Genomic DNA, 14,474 nt, shown 5'->3' with positions numbered 1-14,474 from the left:
CCAGAAGTCTTGGAGAGGTTCTTGCAGTTGTGTCCCAGACCCCCAGCAGCCAGCAGAACCAATTTTCCTTTGCATGGCCTCTGCAGAGACATTAGGCTGGTGGCAGCTTATGGCCTGCTGGAGTGACCCAGGACATCCTCCGGGGCCTCAGGCCTTTTGCTCAGTAGCAGCTGACCCCCACTGTGCCCTCCTGGATCTAGGCCTGTGGGCCCTCCATTTCTCCTTCTGTCTCCCTGTCTGCTCTTAAATGTACCCACAAAGCCATGGAGGGCCTGTGCCCCTCCATGGCTTTAGGGGCCACGCCTAAGCTGGCAGCCTCCATCTGCCCCTCCAGCCCTGACCACTTAGTTGCAAGCCCGGGTCACCTAGCCACTGTGTCTTGAGCATGCGTCTAGACGTACCGTGGGCCCCTCAGGCTGTCTCTCCCTTGTGCATGTGCACAGTGCTTAGCCTCTTCCTGGGCCCCAGGCCGCTGTCTGGGGTGCATGGGTGGCCAAGGCCTGGATGTGTATCTGAGGAGAGACCGCTGAGGTGGTGTCTCTGCACGGGCCACATCTGGGCAGGGAGTCTGGGACTCTGGGCTTGCCGCGGGAACAGAGCATACTGTGCTGAGTTTATTTTGATTGATTAGAACTCTCGAGCATTTAAAAACAGTGTTTTCCTCTTCCAGGACTGTGGCCAGCGGAATCACCACGTTCCTGTGGTAAGCTCATCTGCCAGCAGGTTTTGACTGAGCACTATGGTGTCCAGGGCACGTCCTCACAGACTCCCTCGCTGTGCACAAGGCTCAGTAGAGGGGCCAGAGTAGCAGCTCTGTGTTAATAAGCAACTCAGGAAACGTCCCCTTGGGGCACCCAGGACGACCTGGAACGGGAGTCAGACATTGGGAGGGAGATAAAAGGGCCGCCAATCCTGGACACCCTTGGGTCTCCAGTAACTTTTTCTTTGGGAGGTCTTATGTTTTCCCTTTCGATGTAGCAGTCTCTCCCGAGGATGGGATGGACAGGAACAGCAACAGACTCGGAAGTGGACCCCTTGTAACATCTGCTGTCTTTGTTCATCTTTGCTCTCTGAACTTTTCTGTGTGTCGGCCCCGAGTGATCCTCCCTGGGCTCGAGTCACCAGGGAGGGTCACAGCCCCTGGGAGGGTCTTGTAGGGGCTGTGAGCTTTCTAACCAGGCCTCTTGCCTCCAGCTCCCTCTGCAGCTCAGCTCTTCCCGCTCTCACCAGCCTGTGAGCTTTCTCACACACAGGCCTCAGCAGGTCAACCCCTGCTTCCCAGGGCCCTTCACCATGAGTAGCCCCTGGCGTGTCCCCACCTCTACACACTGTGCCCCAGCCTTAGAGACCTGCTCTCTGGCCCTGCAGCATGCTGTCTCTTGTGCCTCTGACAGTGCCCAGGCTGGTTCCTCTCCCAGAATGCCCACCGTCACTTCACCTGGAGAGATCTTGCTTGTCCTTCAGTCTCAACTCATGTCACCTCCTCCGGGAAGCCATCCTCTACATGCAAGTGGTCATGGTGGGCTCCTCCTGGTGACCCCAGGACTATGTGCACACTGCCAGGGCAAGGGCCTGATGCAGAGCAATCTTAGTGACAGAGTGGGCAGCTCAGTTCTTGGGTTACATTTTCCGTTCCCAAGCCTAAACCCAGACACTTGGGAGAAAGTGGGAAGGAAGGAGGAAGTGGGTCACATTCCCTAGAACGGTGAGATCTTTGATAGAGGCCTAGGTATGGCCACTGCAACCCAATCCCATTAGAATTCAGCTCAGCCTCAAGTAGGCGAGGCAGCAGGAGCAGGTGTGAGGTTGGTGGGACAGATCGACGTCCATGTCCGGTTAGGTTTCCTTGGTTTTTCTTCCTCTTTCCTGGGGACTCGCCTGCTCACCTTTCCAATGACAGCATGCAGGGCCATGCACATGTGCCGACACATGCCTGCACCCTCACACAGTGCACACACGGGGGTGTGCTCAGAGGGGCTGGCTGGTGGAGGAGTCCAGGCTGGGCACACTGGGTCTCTTTAACACACTCCTCTTCTCACCTCTGCAGCCCCCGAAACCCAGTGACCTCTCCATTGTGTGTTTCACAAGCGGCACAACAGGTAAGCAGAGGCTCCTAGCCCACCAGCCAGGGCCACCTGCACCCTTCCCTGGCAGCTTTGGCAGAGTGACTGAGACGTCTCCGGCACCCTCTGTGGGATGGGCTGAGCCTTGTCCTGTGCCTGGCTCCAGACACTGGGTCCTTCCTGCTGCTCCCAGTGGCCAACGCGAGGCAACGTGGGGCAGCTGGAAGTGAATGGACGGTGTGGACTGGGGGTGTCTGGGGTGGGGTGGGTGCTACAGACTTCCTGGAGCTGGGGCCAGAGGTGGGCTGGGCAGCTGGGTCACGTCATTACTCTGAGGAGGGGCTCTCACTCCTCAGCTTTCCTGCCCCTGCCTGGACTTTGTGTCAGGGACTGGGGAAGGAGTGTGGGATTTGGTATCTGAGAGCCTGGTTTTAAGTCCCACCTCCACCACTTGCCGGGGGGCCATAAGCCGGTCCCTTAACCCCCCTGCCACCACTGTCCCCAGTTTCTTTCTTTCTTTCTTTTTTTAATATTTATTTATTTGGCTGTGCCGGATCTTAGTTGCAGCACACAGGATCTTCAGTTGCAGCATGAGGGATCTAGTTCCCTGACCAGGGATAGAACCCGGGCCCCCATGCATTGGAGCACGGAGTCTTAACTGCTGGACCACCAGGGAAGTCCCTGTCCCCAGTTTCTTACCTGGGTGGTTAAAGGTGCCAAGTTGGAGGTGGGAAAGTGTGTGAAAGGGCAGTGCAGATGATCTGGGGCAAGATCATCTGCACAGATGATCTATGCCGTGGGCAAGGCTGTCAGGGAGAGAAAATGATGCAGTCCATGCCCAGTGCTGACAGAGGAACACGTGCATCAGTGTCAGTGCAAACAGCCAAGGAAGGCTTCCTAGGGGAGGCACAACGCACCTGAGGACCACGGCTACAGGCACAGTACTTTGCAGCCTGCAGTGGCCCGTTCACCCTATCACTGTGTCACTGGGGCCTCAGCACGACCTGTGAGGCAGGTGGGGTGGAGACTATCCAAGGGGGCACCAACAGCAATTGGAGGCAGAGGCTTGTGCCCTGTTCTCCCATTTCACAGCCCAGTGCTCTCCCCACTGCTGCCTCTTCATCTCATCTGATGACTCGGGAAGTCACTTGCCCTCGGCCTGAAGGGGCAAGAAGGTTCCAGCCTGTTTTCCAGACCTAGGGCTGGCCTACCTTGATGATAGCTCTTGATGGGCAGTGACCTGGAGTTCCCCACGCCTTCCACAGATGGAGCCTCCAAGGCGGTTGGCAGATCCTTGACCAGCCCCGCAGGCAGGATAATCCTTGTGGGTAGATCACGATAAGCATGATGTTATTGAATCAGAGTGGGTTTTTGCCATTAACTCAAGTGGGTCTGAGAATTTCCACCTGACTGCTAAACCCTGTCAGGAGAGAAATAACACAGCCTTTGCTTTCCAGGAGCTGACATCCAGAGCCAGCCCAGAATTCAAAAATGCCCTTCAGGTTTTTGTTGCTTTTTGTCAAGAGTTTCACAATGTGAAATTTTGGTGACATGTCCCTCCACCCTGGGTTTGGGGGCAGGTCACTACTGCGGCCTTTAGCTTTGGACCCTTGCTGTTCAAGAGTGCCCCCTGGCTTTTTTTTTTTAAACATCTTTATTGGAGTATAATTGCTTTACAATGGTGTGTTAGTTTCTGCTTTATAACAAAGTGAATTAGTTATACATCTGTTCCCACATCTCTTCCCTCCTGCGTCTCCCTCCCTCTCACCCTCCCAATCCCACCCCTCTAGGTGGTCACAAAGCACAGAGCTGATCTCCCTGTGCTATGCGGCTGCTTCCCACTAGCTATCGGTTTTATATTTGGTAGTGTATATATGTCCATGCCACTCTCTCACTTTGGCACAGCTTACCCTTCCCCATCCCCATATCCTCAAGTCCATTTTCTAGTAGGTCTGTATCTTTATTCCCGTCTTACCCCTAGGTTCTTCATGACCTTTTTTTTTTTTTTTAGATTCCATATATATGTGTTAGCATATGGTATTTGTCTATCTCTTTCTGACTTACTTCACTCTGTATGACAGACTCTAGGTCCATCCACCTCACTCCAAATAACTCAATTTCGTTTCTTTTTATGGCTGAGTAATATTCCATTGTATATAGATGCCACATCTTCTGAGTCAGTTAGTCACAGCTGCTGCCCCTGGATCTGGAAAAGAACTTGATGATGCAGAAATGTGTTGTTGCCTACCTGCAGAGGGCAGGCCTCATGTCCAGTGCTTTTTCAGACCATGGAGTCTCAATTGGAAGCTGAGCCATCCTGCCCAGGCTCTATGTGGTGGAAGCAGAATGTATGGAGGCTAGAAAACAGGTTGTGATTCAGTGCCCAAACCTCTCACTCCAGCGGTGTGGCTGGTGCCAGGGCAGAGCTGGGGGAGTGAGCAGGCCTCATACCTGACGTTACCCTGCTTGGCTGCACGTGTGGATTTCCTTGGCATTAGCCTAAGCCTGTGCTGCGCCTCTGGTAGCCATCCTCTTGTCCAGCACATCACAGCTGTGGATACAGCTTCCCTTCCATGACAAGTGTCCTGGCCTCAGCTTCATCAAGAGCCACATCATTCTTTCAATGAGGAAAGATGGAAAATATGATCTGAATCTGACATTTGAATCATGATTCTGGTGGGATCATTCTGGGAAGATTTTTCTCTTGATGTGTGATGGAAACATCTGTGGAAATTCCCAGAATAGGCCAGTGCTTTGGAGCCACCAGTTAGGCCAAGAAGGCCCTGGAGGAGGTGAGAGCTTGGGGTTTGTCTGTACTCAGGGATGGCTAATGGGTGGGTGTGTGGTTGGTTGTTCGTTTCAGAATAACCATCAGCTGGACTGAAATCGAGCTGCCCTCTCCAAATAAAAGATAATTTGTGGGTATAACGTAGCCCAGTCTGGGGACTTGGGCCCCATGAATGATAGTTCAGATGTATCTTTATGCGTTCATGTGCTACCCTCCCTTCCTAGAGAAGAAAATACAGTGGTCTTTTATTTTATTATTTATTTATTATTTATTTACTTATTTTATATATTTTTGGCTGCATTGGGTCTTAGTTGAGGCATGCGGGATCTTCACTGAGGCATGCGGGATCTTTCGTTGTGGTGCGCAGTCTCCTCTTTAGTTGTGGCATGTGGGTTTTCTCTTCTCTAGTTGTGGCGCACAGGCTCCAGGGCACGTGGGCTTAGTTGCCCTGCGGCACGTGGGATTGAACCCACGTCCCCTGCATTGTAAGGCAGATTCTTTACCACTGGACCACCAGGGAAGTCCCTACAGTGGTCTTTTAAAACATATCCTTCTTAGTCTGGGTTTTTAGCATTCTTTTTCTAATTTATGTAGATTCATTCATTCAGCTCATTTATTGAGCATCCACTATGCCTCAGACCTAGTGTTGGAGGCTGAGGACACAGGGATGGACAAGACACGACCCTGCCCTCATGAGCACACAGCTCATGTCATGAGGCAGTTCACTGCCTCGAGGGTCTGCATCCCAGGGTACATGGAGTGCTAGGCCACCCAGAGGTCAGGACAGCGGGACAGAAAGGATTTCAAATCTAAGCAGAGTCTTGAAGGATTGGCAGCTGGAGGAGAAGAGGAGGAAGGGCATTCTCAGCAAAGGGAACAGCATGTGCAGAGGACCAGCGGCAAGAAAGAAAATGTTTCTTTGAGGGAGAGTCGACTGAGGAAAAGAGAGGTCTGGTTGCAGGGCCTGGGAATCCTGACAGGAGAGGAATGATGGGGGTAGGAGTTCCAAATAAAGGCTGAGCAGGAGCAGCCAGAGAGGCTAGAGGAGAATAGAACCTGTCAGCATTGTCGATGGCTAAGCTGTACCCATAGGATGCTGCCACAAAAACACCTGCTGGTGCTCCTGAGACAGGGGAGGTTGGAAGCAGAAACTGATTATGGTGGACTGAGGAGTGGATGGGAGGTAAGGATGTCAACTCAGCAAGTGTGGACAATTCTTTTTTTTTTTTTTTTTTTGGCGATACGCGGTCCTCTCACTGTTGTGGCCTGTCCCATTGCGGAGCACGGGCTCTGGACGTGCAGGCTCAGTGGCCATGGCTCACGGGCCCAGCCGCTCCGCGGCACGTGGGATCTTCCCAGACCGGGGCACGAACCCGCGTCCCTTGCATCGGCAGGTGGACTCTCAACCACCGCGCCACCAGGGAAGCCTGACAACTCTTTTAAGAAGCTTGGCTGTGTCACCAAAAGGCATGCTCCATAATGTTCCCAGCAACACGATTTGGAAAGTCAAAGTCTGGAAACAATGCAAATGACCCTTCAGCAATAGAATGGTATATCTACAAATAGAAAATTATATACCTTAATGTTGAGCGAAAGAAAAAAGGCACAAAATATTGTATGATTTCTTTTTTTTTTTATAACAAAGTGAATCAGTTATACATATACATATGTTCCCATATCTCTTCCCTCTGCGTCTCCCTCCCTCCCACCCTCCCTATCCCACCCCTCTAGGTGGTCACAAAGCACAGAGCTGATCTCCCTGTGCTATACAGCTGCTTCCCACTAGCTATCGGTTTTACATTTGGTAGTGTATATATGTCCATGCCACTCTCACTTTGTCTCAGCTTACCCTTCCCCTTCCCCGTGTCCTCAAGTCCATTCTCTAGTAGGTCTGTGTCTTTTTTCCTGTGCTGCCGCTAGGTTCTTCATGACCTATTTTTTTTTTTTTTTTTTAGATTCCATATATATGTGTTAGCATACGGTATTTGTCTTTCTCTTTCGGACTTACTTCACTCTGTATGACAGACTCTAGGTCCATCCACCTCACTCCAAATAACTCAATTTCGTTTCTTTTTATGGCTGGGTAATATTCCATTGTATATATGTGCCACATCTTCTTTATCCATTCATCTGTCGATGGACACTTAGGTTGCTTCCATGTCCTGGTTACTGTAAATAGTGCTTCAGTGAAAATTGTGGTACATGACTCTTTTTGAATTATGGTTTGCTCAGGGTATATGCCCAGGATTGGGATTGATGGGTCATATGGTAGTTCTATTTTTAGTTTTTTAAGGAACCTCCATACTGTTCTCCATAGTGGCTGTATCAATTTACGTTCCCACCAACAGTGCAAGAGGGTTCCCTTTTCTCCACACCCTGTCTAGCATTTATTGTTTGTAGGTTTCTTGATGATGGCCATTCTGACTGGTGTGAGGTGATAGCTCACTGTAGTTTTGATTTGCATTTCTCTAATGATTAATGATGTTGAGCACTCTTTCATATGTTTGTTGGCATTCTGTATATCTTCTTTGGAGAAATGTCTATTTAGGTCTTCTGCCCATTTTTGGATTGGGTTGTTGGTATTTTTCATATTGAGCTGCATGAGCTGCTTGTATATTTTGGAGATTAATCCTTTGTCAGTTGCTTCATTTGCAAATATTTTCTCCCATTCTGAGGGTTGTCTTTTTGTCTTGTTTATGGTGTCCTTTGCTGTGCAAAAGCTTTGAAGTTTCACTAGGTCCCATTTGTGTATTTTTGTTTTGATTTCCATTTCTCTAGGAGGTGGGTCAAAAAGGATCTTGCTGTGATGTATGTCATAGAGTGTTCTGCCTATGTTTTCCTTTAAAAGTTTGATAGTGTCTGGCCTTACATTTAGGTCTTTAATCCATTTGGAGTTTATTTTTGTGTATGGTGTTAGGGAGAGTTCTAGTTTCATTCTTTTACATGTAGCTGTCCAGTTTTCCCAGCACCACTTATTGAAGTGGCTGTCTTTTCTCCACTGTGTATTCTTGCCTCCTTTATCAAAGATAAGGTGACCATATGTGCGTGGGTTTATCTCTGGGCTTTCTATCCTGTTCCATTGATCTATATTTCTGTTTTTGTGCCAGTACCATACTGTCTTGATTACTGTAGCTTTGTAGTATAGTCTGAAGTCAGAGAGCCTGACTCCTCCAGCTCTGTTTTTCTTTCTTCAAGATTGCGTTGGCTATTTGGGGTCTTTTGTGTTTCCATACAAATTGTGAAATTCTTTGTTCTAGTTCTGTGAAAATGCCAGTGGTAGTTTGATAGGGATTGCATTGAATCTGTAGATTGCTTTGGGTAGTATAGTCATTTTCACAATGTTGATTCTTCCAATCCAAGAACATGGTATATCTCTCCATCTATTTGTATCATCTAATTTCTTTCCTCAGTGTCTTATAGTTTTCTGCATACAGGTCCTTTTTCTCCTTAGGTAGGTTTATTCCTAGGTATTTTATTCTTTTTGTTGCAATGGTAAATGGGAGTGCTCCTTAGTTTCACTTTCAGATTTTTTGTTGTTAGTGTAGACGAATGCAAGACATCTCTGTGCATTAATTTTGTATCCTGCTCCTTTACCACATTCATTGATTAGCTCTAGTAGTTTTCTGGTAGCATCTTTAGGATTCTCTGTGTATAGTATCATGTCATCTGCAAACAGTGACAGCTTTACTTCTTTTCTGATTTGTGTTCCTTTTATTTCTTTTTCTTCTCTGATTGCTGTGGCTAAACCTTCCAAAACTATGTTGAATAATAGTGGTGAGAGTGGGCAGCATTGTCTTGTTCCTGATCTTAGTGGAAATGGTTTCAGTTTTTCACCATTGAGGATGATGTTGACCATGGGTTTGTCATATATGGCCTTTACTATGTTGAGGTAGGTTCCCTCTATGCCTACTTTCTGGAGGGTTTTTATCGTAAGTGGATGTTGAATTTTGTCGAAAGGTTTTTCTGCATCTATTGAGAGGATCATATGGTTTTTATTCTTCAATTTGTTAATATGGGGTATCACATTGATTGATTTGCATATATTGAAGAATCTTTGAATTTCTGGGATAAACCCCACTTGATATGGTGTATGATCCTTTTAATGTGCTGTTGGATTCTGTTTCCTAGTATTTTGTTGAGGATTTTTGCATCTATGTTCATCAGTGATACTGGCCTGTAGTTTTCTTTCTTTGTGACATTTTTTTAAAAATTAATTTATATATTTTTTATTTTTGGCTGCATTGGGTCTTTGTTGCTGTGTGCAGGCTTTTTCTAGTTGCGGCAAGTGGGGGCTACTCTTCGCTGCAGTGCACGGGCTTCTCATTGTGGTGGCTTCTCTTGCTGTGAGGCACGGGATATAGGGGCCCAGGCTTCAGTAGTTGTGGCACACGGGCTTAGGTTCTCCACGGCATGTGGGATCTTCCCGGACCAGAACTTGAACCCGTGTCCTCTGCATTAGCAGGCGGATTCTTAACCACTGTGCCTCCAGGGAAGCCCCCCTTTGTGACATCTTTATCTGGTTTTGGTATCAGGGTGATGGTGGCCTCGTAGAATGAGTTTGGGAGTGTTCCTCCCTCTGCTATATTTTGGAAGAGTTTAAGAAGGATAGGTGTTAGCTCTTCTCTAAATGTTTGATAGAATTTGCTTATGAGGCCGTCTGGTCCTGGGCTTTTGTTTGTTGGAAGACTTTTAATCACAGTTTCAATTTCCATGCTTGTGATTGGTCTGTTTATATTTTCTAGTTTTCCTGGTTCAGTCTTGGAAGGTTGTGCTTTTCTAAGAATTTGCCCATTTCTTCCAGGTTGTCCATTTTATTGGCATAGAGTTGCTTGTAGTAATCTCTCCTGATCCTTTGTAGTTTTGTAGTGTCAGTTGTTACTTCTCCTTTTTCATTTCTAATTCTATGATTTGAGTCTTCTCCCTCTTCTTCTTGGTGAATGTGGCTAATGGTTTATCAATTTAGTTTATCTTCTCAAAGAACCAGCATTTAGTTTTATTGATCTTTGCTTTTGTTTCCTTCAAGATTCCTTTTTAACACACCATTCCCACCACCACCTATTGTTCCTTCTGCAGACTCCATATCCAGTTTCTGGGATTTATTGTTTTTTTTGCAGCCACGGCCTTCTTCACCTTTCTTTTTGGGACCCCCCCCCAACCCCCCAGCCCAAGCTGTAGGGAACATGATTGGGCTTTTGAAGCAATCTCATTAGTGGCTGAGTTAGCTTGGGTTTCAGATTGGAGATGGGAGAGAGGACCCCTCATTTCTCCCCTTTTGATGGGCTATAGCACTCAGCATAGCTCTCTCGCCAAAGAAATCCTTTCACAAATTCTTCCTCATTCATTCATATTCTCTCTCCCCCACCCCCACCCCTTTCTTATGGAGGTGAAATTCATATAGCATAAAATTAACCATTTTAAAGTGAAAAATTCAGTGGCATTGACTATAATACTCAATCTTAACCTCAACTCAGCCCTTTTTTTAACCTCTTTCTGGGTGAGGGTTGCAAAGTTAACATTTTGGTTTATTTGATATTTCTTGGGTAAATTCTGCACATGGTCTAGCCCCTCACTTTTGGAGTTTCACAGCTGTTGTATCTTCTGCCTCAGTGGAAACTTCTAATTTAATGTCTTTTGTGCATGGCTGTGTCCTTAGACCTTATAGAGCCCTATGAGGTGGGTGTCATTGTCCCTATTTTATAGGTTAGGAAACTGAGAGAGGAAAAATGACTTGCCAGTGTTACACTGCCAAGGAGGGGCAAGGCCAGGATTTGAGCCTGCTCAGATCTGTCCAGCAGCAGTGGCAGTGCTGTATCCACGTTGACATGAAATGGTGGCCAACAGCCTCCCTCCACAGCCTGCTGTGCCTTCTGTCCCCACCTGGTCTCTGTCCTCTGAGCCATCCTAGCAGCCCTGGGCTTCCTCATGAGCAGCAGTGAAAGGTCGTGTCAAGACAAAGCAAGAATATCCATGTCCCATCTCTGCCAGTGAGCAGGCAGGAGGGCTGCCCCAGCAGTCTGGACCTCCGGCCTGGCCTGAGCTGGGGCCTTTCCAGGTGCTGGATGCAGCGAGGAAGTCCTCTGCCAGCACAATTGACTGCTGGATTCTGGACACTAGAACTGCTCAGGCCCAGAGAGTGGCATAGTTTACTGGGTATATGTATAAGGAGACTGGAGGCCAAGAGCCTGTGCTCCTTGAGGAAGGCAGAAGGGAAGGTGCAGGCCAACCCATCAGTCCTGAGGCACTCCTTGAGGCGCTTGAGGTGACTCCAAGCTGTGTCACCTGCCTTCTGGTCTCAAGCACCTGGGAGCCTCAAGATGGGCTTCAAGTGTCTACAGAATGAAGGTCCCTGACACAGCATCCATCTGCCTGGGACTCTGAAGGCGGCTGTGGACGAAGGCCAGAGGTTTGCGTGGACAGCTCTGGGTGTCTGGGACTGGTGACTCCGGTGCTGTTCTCAAGGAGTGGCCCTTGAGCTTCCCACTAATTCTCCTTCTTGCTCTCTCCTTTCAGGGAACCCAAAAGGTGCGATGCTCACCCATGGGAACGTGGTGGCTGATTTCTCAGGCTTTCTGAAAGTGACAGAGGTGAATAAAGTAGACTCACCAATGCAGGTGTCTCTCAAGGACACCCTCGAGCCTCAGAGGTTTTTTGGGTTTTCTTTTTTTTTCCCTGATACAATCTGGGCTGCCTTTCACAGGCAGGAGTTTCTGTTCTCATTAGAGCAACCTCACATTCACAGATACTTTTAACCCCAAACACTGAAATGATCCATACCTGGTAAATATTCAGTTGATTTCTGAGAGTGCTCAGATCCCAGAAAGAAAAACGTGGAAACCTATCTTTCATTTTTAACTTCAAATATTAAGATACCTGTGGTTTTACGTATACCTTTATTTAAAAGTAATCCTTAATAACTTGTTTTTCCAAGTAGGTCAGGGTTTAATTCAGTCATTTTGTGTTTAAGAACTACTAGAGTCTGAGAAACAATGGCAACTGCTAATTTATAAAACTGTACTTAAAAAAGGTAAATCTAAAATCAAAAAAGCTTGATAACTTGGCCTGACAAAAACATGTTAGCACTTTTTAACCGGCTAAGAAAGAAGGACCTTTTTCCACAAGTGGTGAGTATCTGAATGTCCTACACTTTCCTAAAGGAGAAAGGAATGTACCTTTTCCTATATAAATTAAGCTTTTTCTCTACTGTGGAGAAAATCGCTATCCACATTTATGCCAGATGGCATTATGGAGCATATGCCCATTTGTTATATATTTTGGTGGAAAACCGTGAGACACTGTTGGTAGCTGAGCCCAGACCAGAAGCCATGAGCAAGGTCCCCTGGGCTTGTCCAAACTCGTCCAAAAGCCAGCCCAGGAGACTGAAGACCTCTGTAAAAGGGCGGAGGGCAGGGAACTCAGCCAAGGAGAGCTCATCCCCCTGAATGGGGCCCCCTGGCCAGGGCAGCCCCTGTCCCTGAGGTCAGACCCATCCTGGAGAGTGGGGTCCCTCTTGGCCATCCGCTTTAAGGCCATGTTCCCAGGCTGTAGCTTATGAGGCCTGGTTCCACCCACCACACCTCTGTCCGGGGCACGTACCCCAGCCCCAATAGGCATAGACCTAGGGTTCTCTTGGCCCCTTTCTCTCGAAGGAGGACCAGAAAGTGCCAACAGGCTGAGACCCTCTGAATCGCTGTCCGGGTGGTCCAGGAAAGCTGGTGAAGTGGGGCCTGAGGCAGATCCTGCAGCTGTGGGGAGGGAGAGGCGTGCCGGTCTGGCGCGAAGACTGAACGAGGTGCAGGCCCTCCCAGAGGAGACTTCCCTGCGGAGCTCGACTCTGCTGGTTTATGTGTGCTTCAGTTGGCTCTTTGCTTCTGCAGATAACCTAGACCCACTGGCGCTTCTACCTAACACTCCGCTTCCTACACTGCCCTGTCTCTCTGTCTCTCTCTCTCTTTTCTTTCTGCGCCTCCCATCTTCCTCTCTCTCCTCTCTCTCTCACTTTTCTCTCGCTGTCATCTCACCTCTCTCTCTGTCCTCCCTTCCCCACTGCCCTTCCCCTCTTCATGTTTGCCCCTCCAGGTCATTTTCTCTTTATTGTTTTATGACTCTCTTGTCGTCTTCCTGTCAGTGTTTCTTTCCTTTCTGTCTCCCATGCCCGGCACCTGCAGAAAGTGATCTTTCCGAGACAGGACGATGTGCTCATCTCCTTCCTGCCTCTGGCTCACATGTTTGAGAGAGTCATCCAGGTAAGACGCCCGCCTGACTGACCGGGCCTTGCCTGGGCTCCTTCTGTTTTCTTACAGAGTCAGTGGGCTCCCACTTGTGCGGATGTGCACATTTCCTATTTGCCTTTAGCACACATGTTTGAGCGAATGGTGCAGGTAAGGCCCTGGCTTCAGGGAGGCACAGTCTGAGCCCAGAACCCAGAACCCTAGCAGGGTGTCACACTTGTCACTGGCAGCTTGAAGTAGAACTAAACTGGCCTGTCCTCGGAAGGTGCCACAGGGGTCAGAGGGGTCAGAGGACCTTGGACCCCCTGATCTGTCCCTCCTGTGAGCACTGCTCCAGGGAGGACCCAGGCCTGCTTGTCTTGCTGTGGACACACCTTGGCTGAGAAAGGCCCCAGCTGCTCAGAGAGCATTGCAGCTCTGCACAAGTGCTTTACCATTCAAGCTCTGTACAGTATGGCTCCATTTATGGCCCAAACACCTATATTCTGTAACTTTCATCACTCACTAAACTCCTAAAAAAGGAAACAAGACAGTGAAGTTGAAAGGGGAGTCAAACTATCATGGCCCCTCAGGCTGTGGATGGGACTGGTGTTATGGTTGGACCTGGGACAGGCCTTGTGGGGACACAGAGAGAATGGAGGAGTCCTCCTGAGGTTGTGGGGACAAAGAATTACCCGTGTGTGTCACTTAAGGGACCAGCCTGTGCATAAACTATCTCCTAAGCCTCTCCCGTTTTGCCTTGGGGGAGGTCTGGTACACTAGGGCGTGCTTTCAAGTTTTCCAGACCTGGATTCGCATGCCAGCAATTACCATGAACTAGTTTTGGGACTCTAGGCAAATCCCTTTCTTTACCTCTGTGACCTTTGCATTCCTCATCTGTAAAACAGAGATTAGAAATTCTGTTTCCCGTATAGAATAGCTCTGAGCATTACAGAAAGGAGCCCCTGGCGTACTCTTAGTCCCATTAGCAACCAGCCAGGCTCTGCCTTGGCCTCCCACCGCCAACATTAGCAGCACCTCCAGTACTTGTGGGCACTGCATACCCTTCCAGAGTTGCCGAGGTATCCCTGGGGAAGACCACAGGTGCTCTGAGACCTGGAGGGACACACCGATAGGGTGTTGTACAGCTCAGAGACTGAGTCCTCAGGGAGGCCCCTGTCCAGGCTTTGGGAGTAAGCTTGAAGGGGCAGGCACCAGTGAGACTGGCTGCTCTGGCATCTCCCAAAGGCTCAGGATTCCACCCTGTCTCCTGCTGCTTCTCTCCATGTCTGACTGGGACTTGGTGGGGAGGGGTGTGTGTGTGGGGGGTGTCACCTCTAATGGCTTCCTTCAGTGTCCCAAGGCAGCAGCCAGAGCTGGGTGAGGGGTGTCACCGGCACCCTCCGTGTGGGGCAG

The 14,474-nt window shown here is 48.8% G+C and overlaps 1 protein-coding gene across 11 annotated transcripts in view; it reads left to right on the top strand.

Annotated features, from left to right (window-relative positions):
* Positions 1-14,474, top strand: part of ACSL6 (acyl-CoA synthetase long chain family member 6) — a 66,264-nt gene that overhangs the window by 24,823 nt on the left and 26,967 nt on the right. For 8 of the 11 annotated variants that reach the window (XR_009563462.1, XM_060296181.1, XM_060296177.1 and 5 more), the window contains 4 exons: positions 671-703; positions 2,048-2,099; positions 11,362-11,435; positions 13,017-13,094. Coding sequence is in view for 10 of the 11 variants with exons in the window: in XM_060296181.1 (XP_060152164.1) it covers positions 671-703; positions 2,048-2,099; positions 11,362-11,435; positions 13,017-13,094 (237 nt within the window). In the remaining variant the exon portion in view is untranslated. Of the gene's footprint in view, positions 1-670; positions 704-2,047; positions 2,100-11,361; positions 11,436-13,016; positions 13,095-13,151; positions 13,230-14,474 lie in introns of all 11 variants that reach the window. The other 3 variants (XM_060296178.1, XM_060296180.1, XM_060296182.2) reach the window with 3 other exon arrangements.

Source organism: Globicephala melas, chromosome 3, assembly GCF_963455315.2.
Source record: "Globicephala melas chromosome 3, mGloMel1.2, whole genome shotgun sequence".
In the NCBI taxonomy this organism is placed as follows: domain Eukaryota; kingdom Metazoa; phylum Chordata; class Mammalia; order Artiodactyla; family Delphinidae; genus Globicephala; species Globicephala melas.
This window is presented reverse-complemented; position numbering and strand designations above follow the sequence as displayed.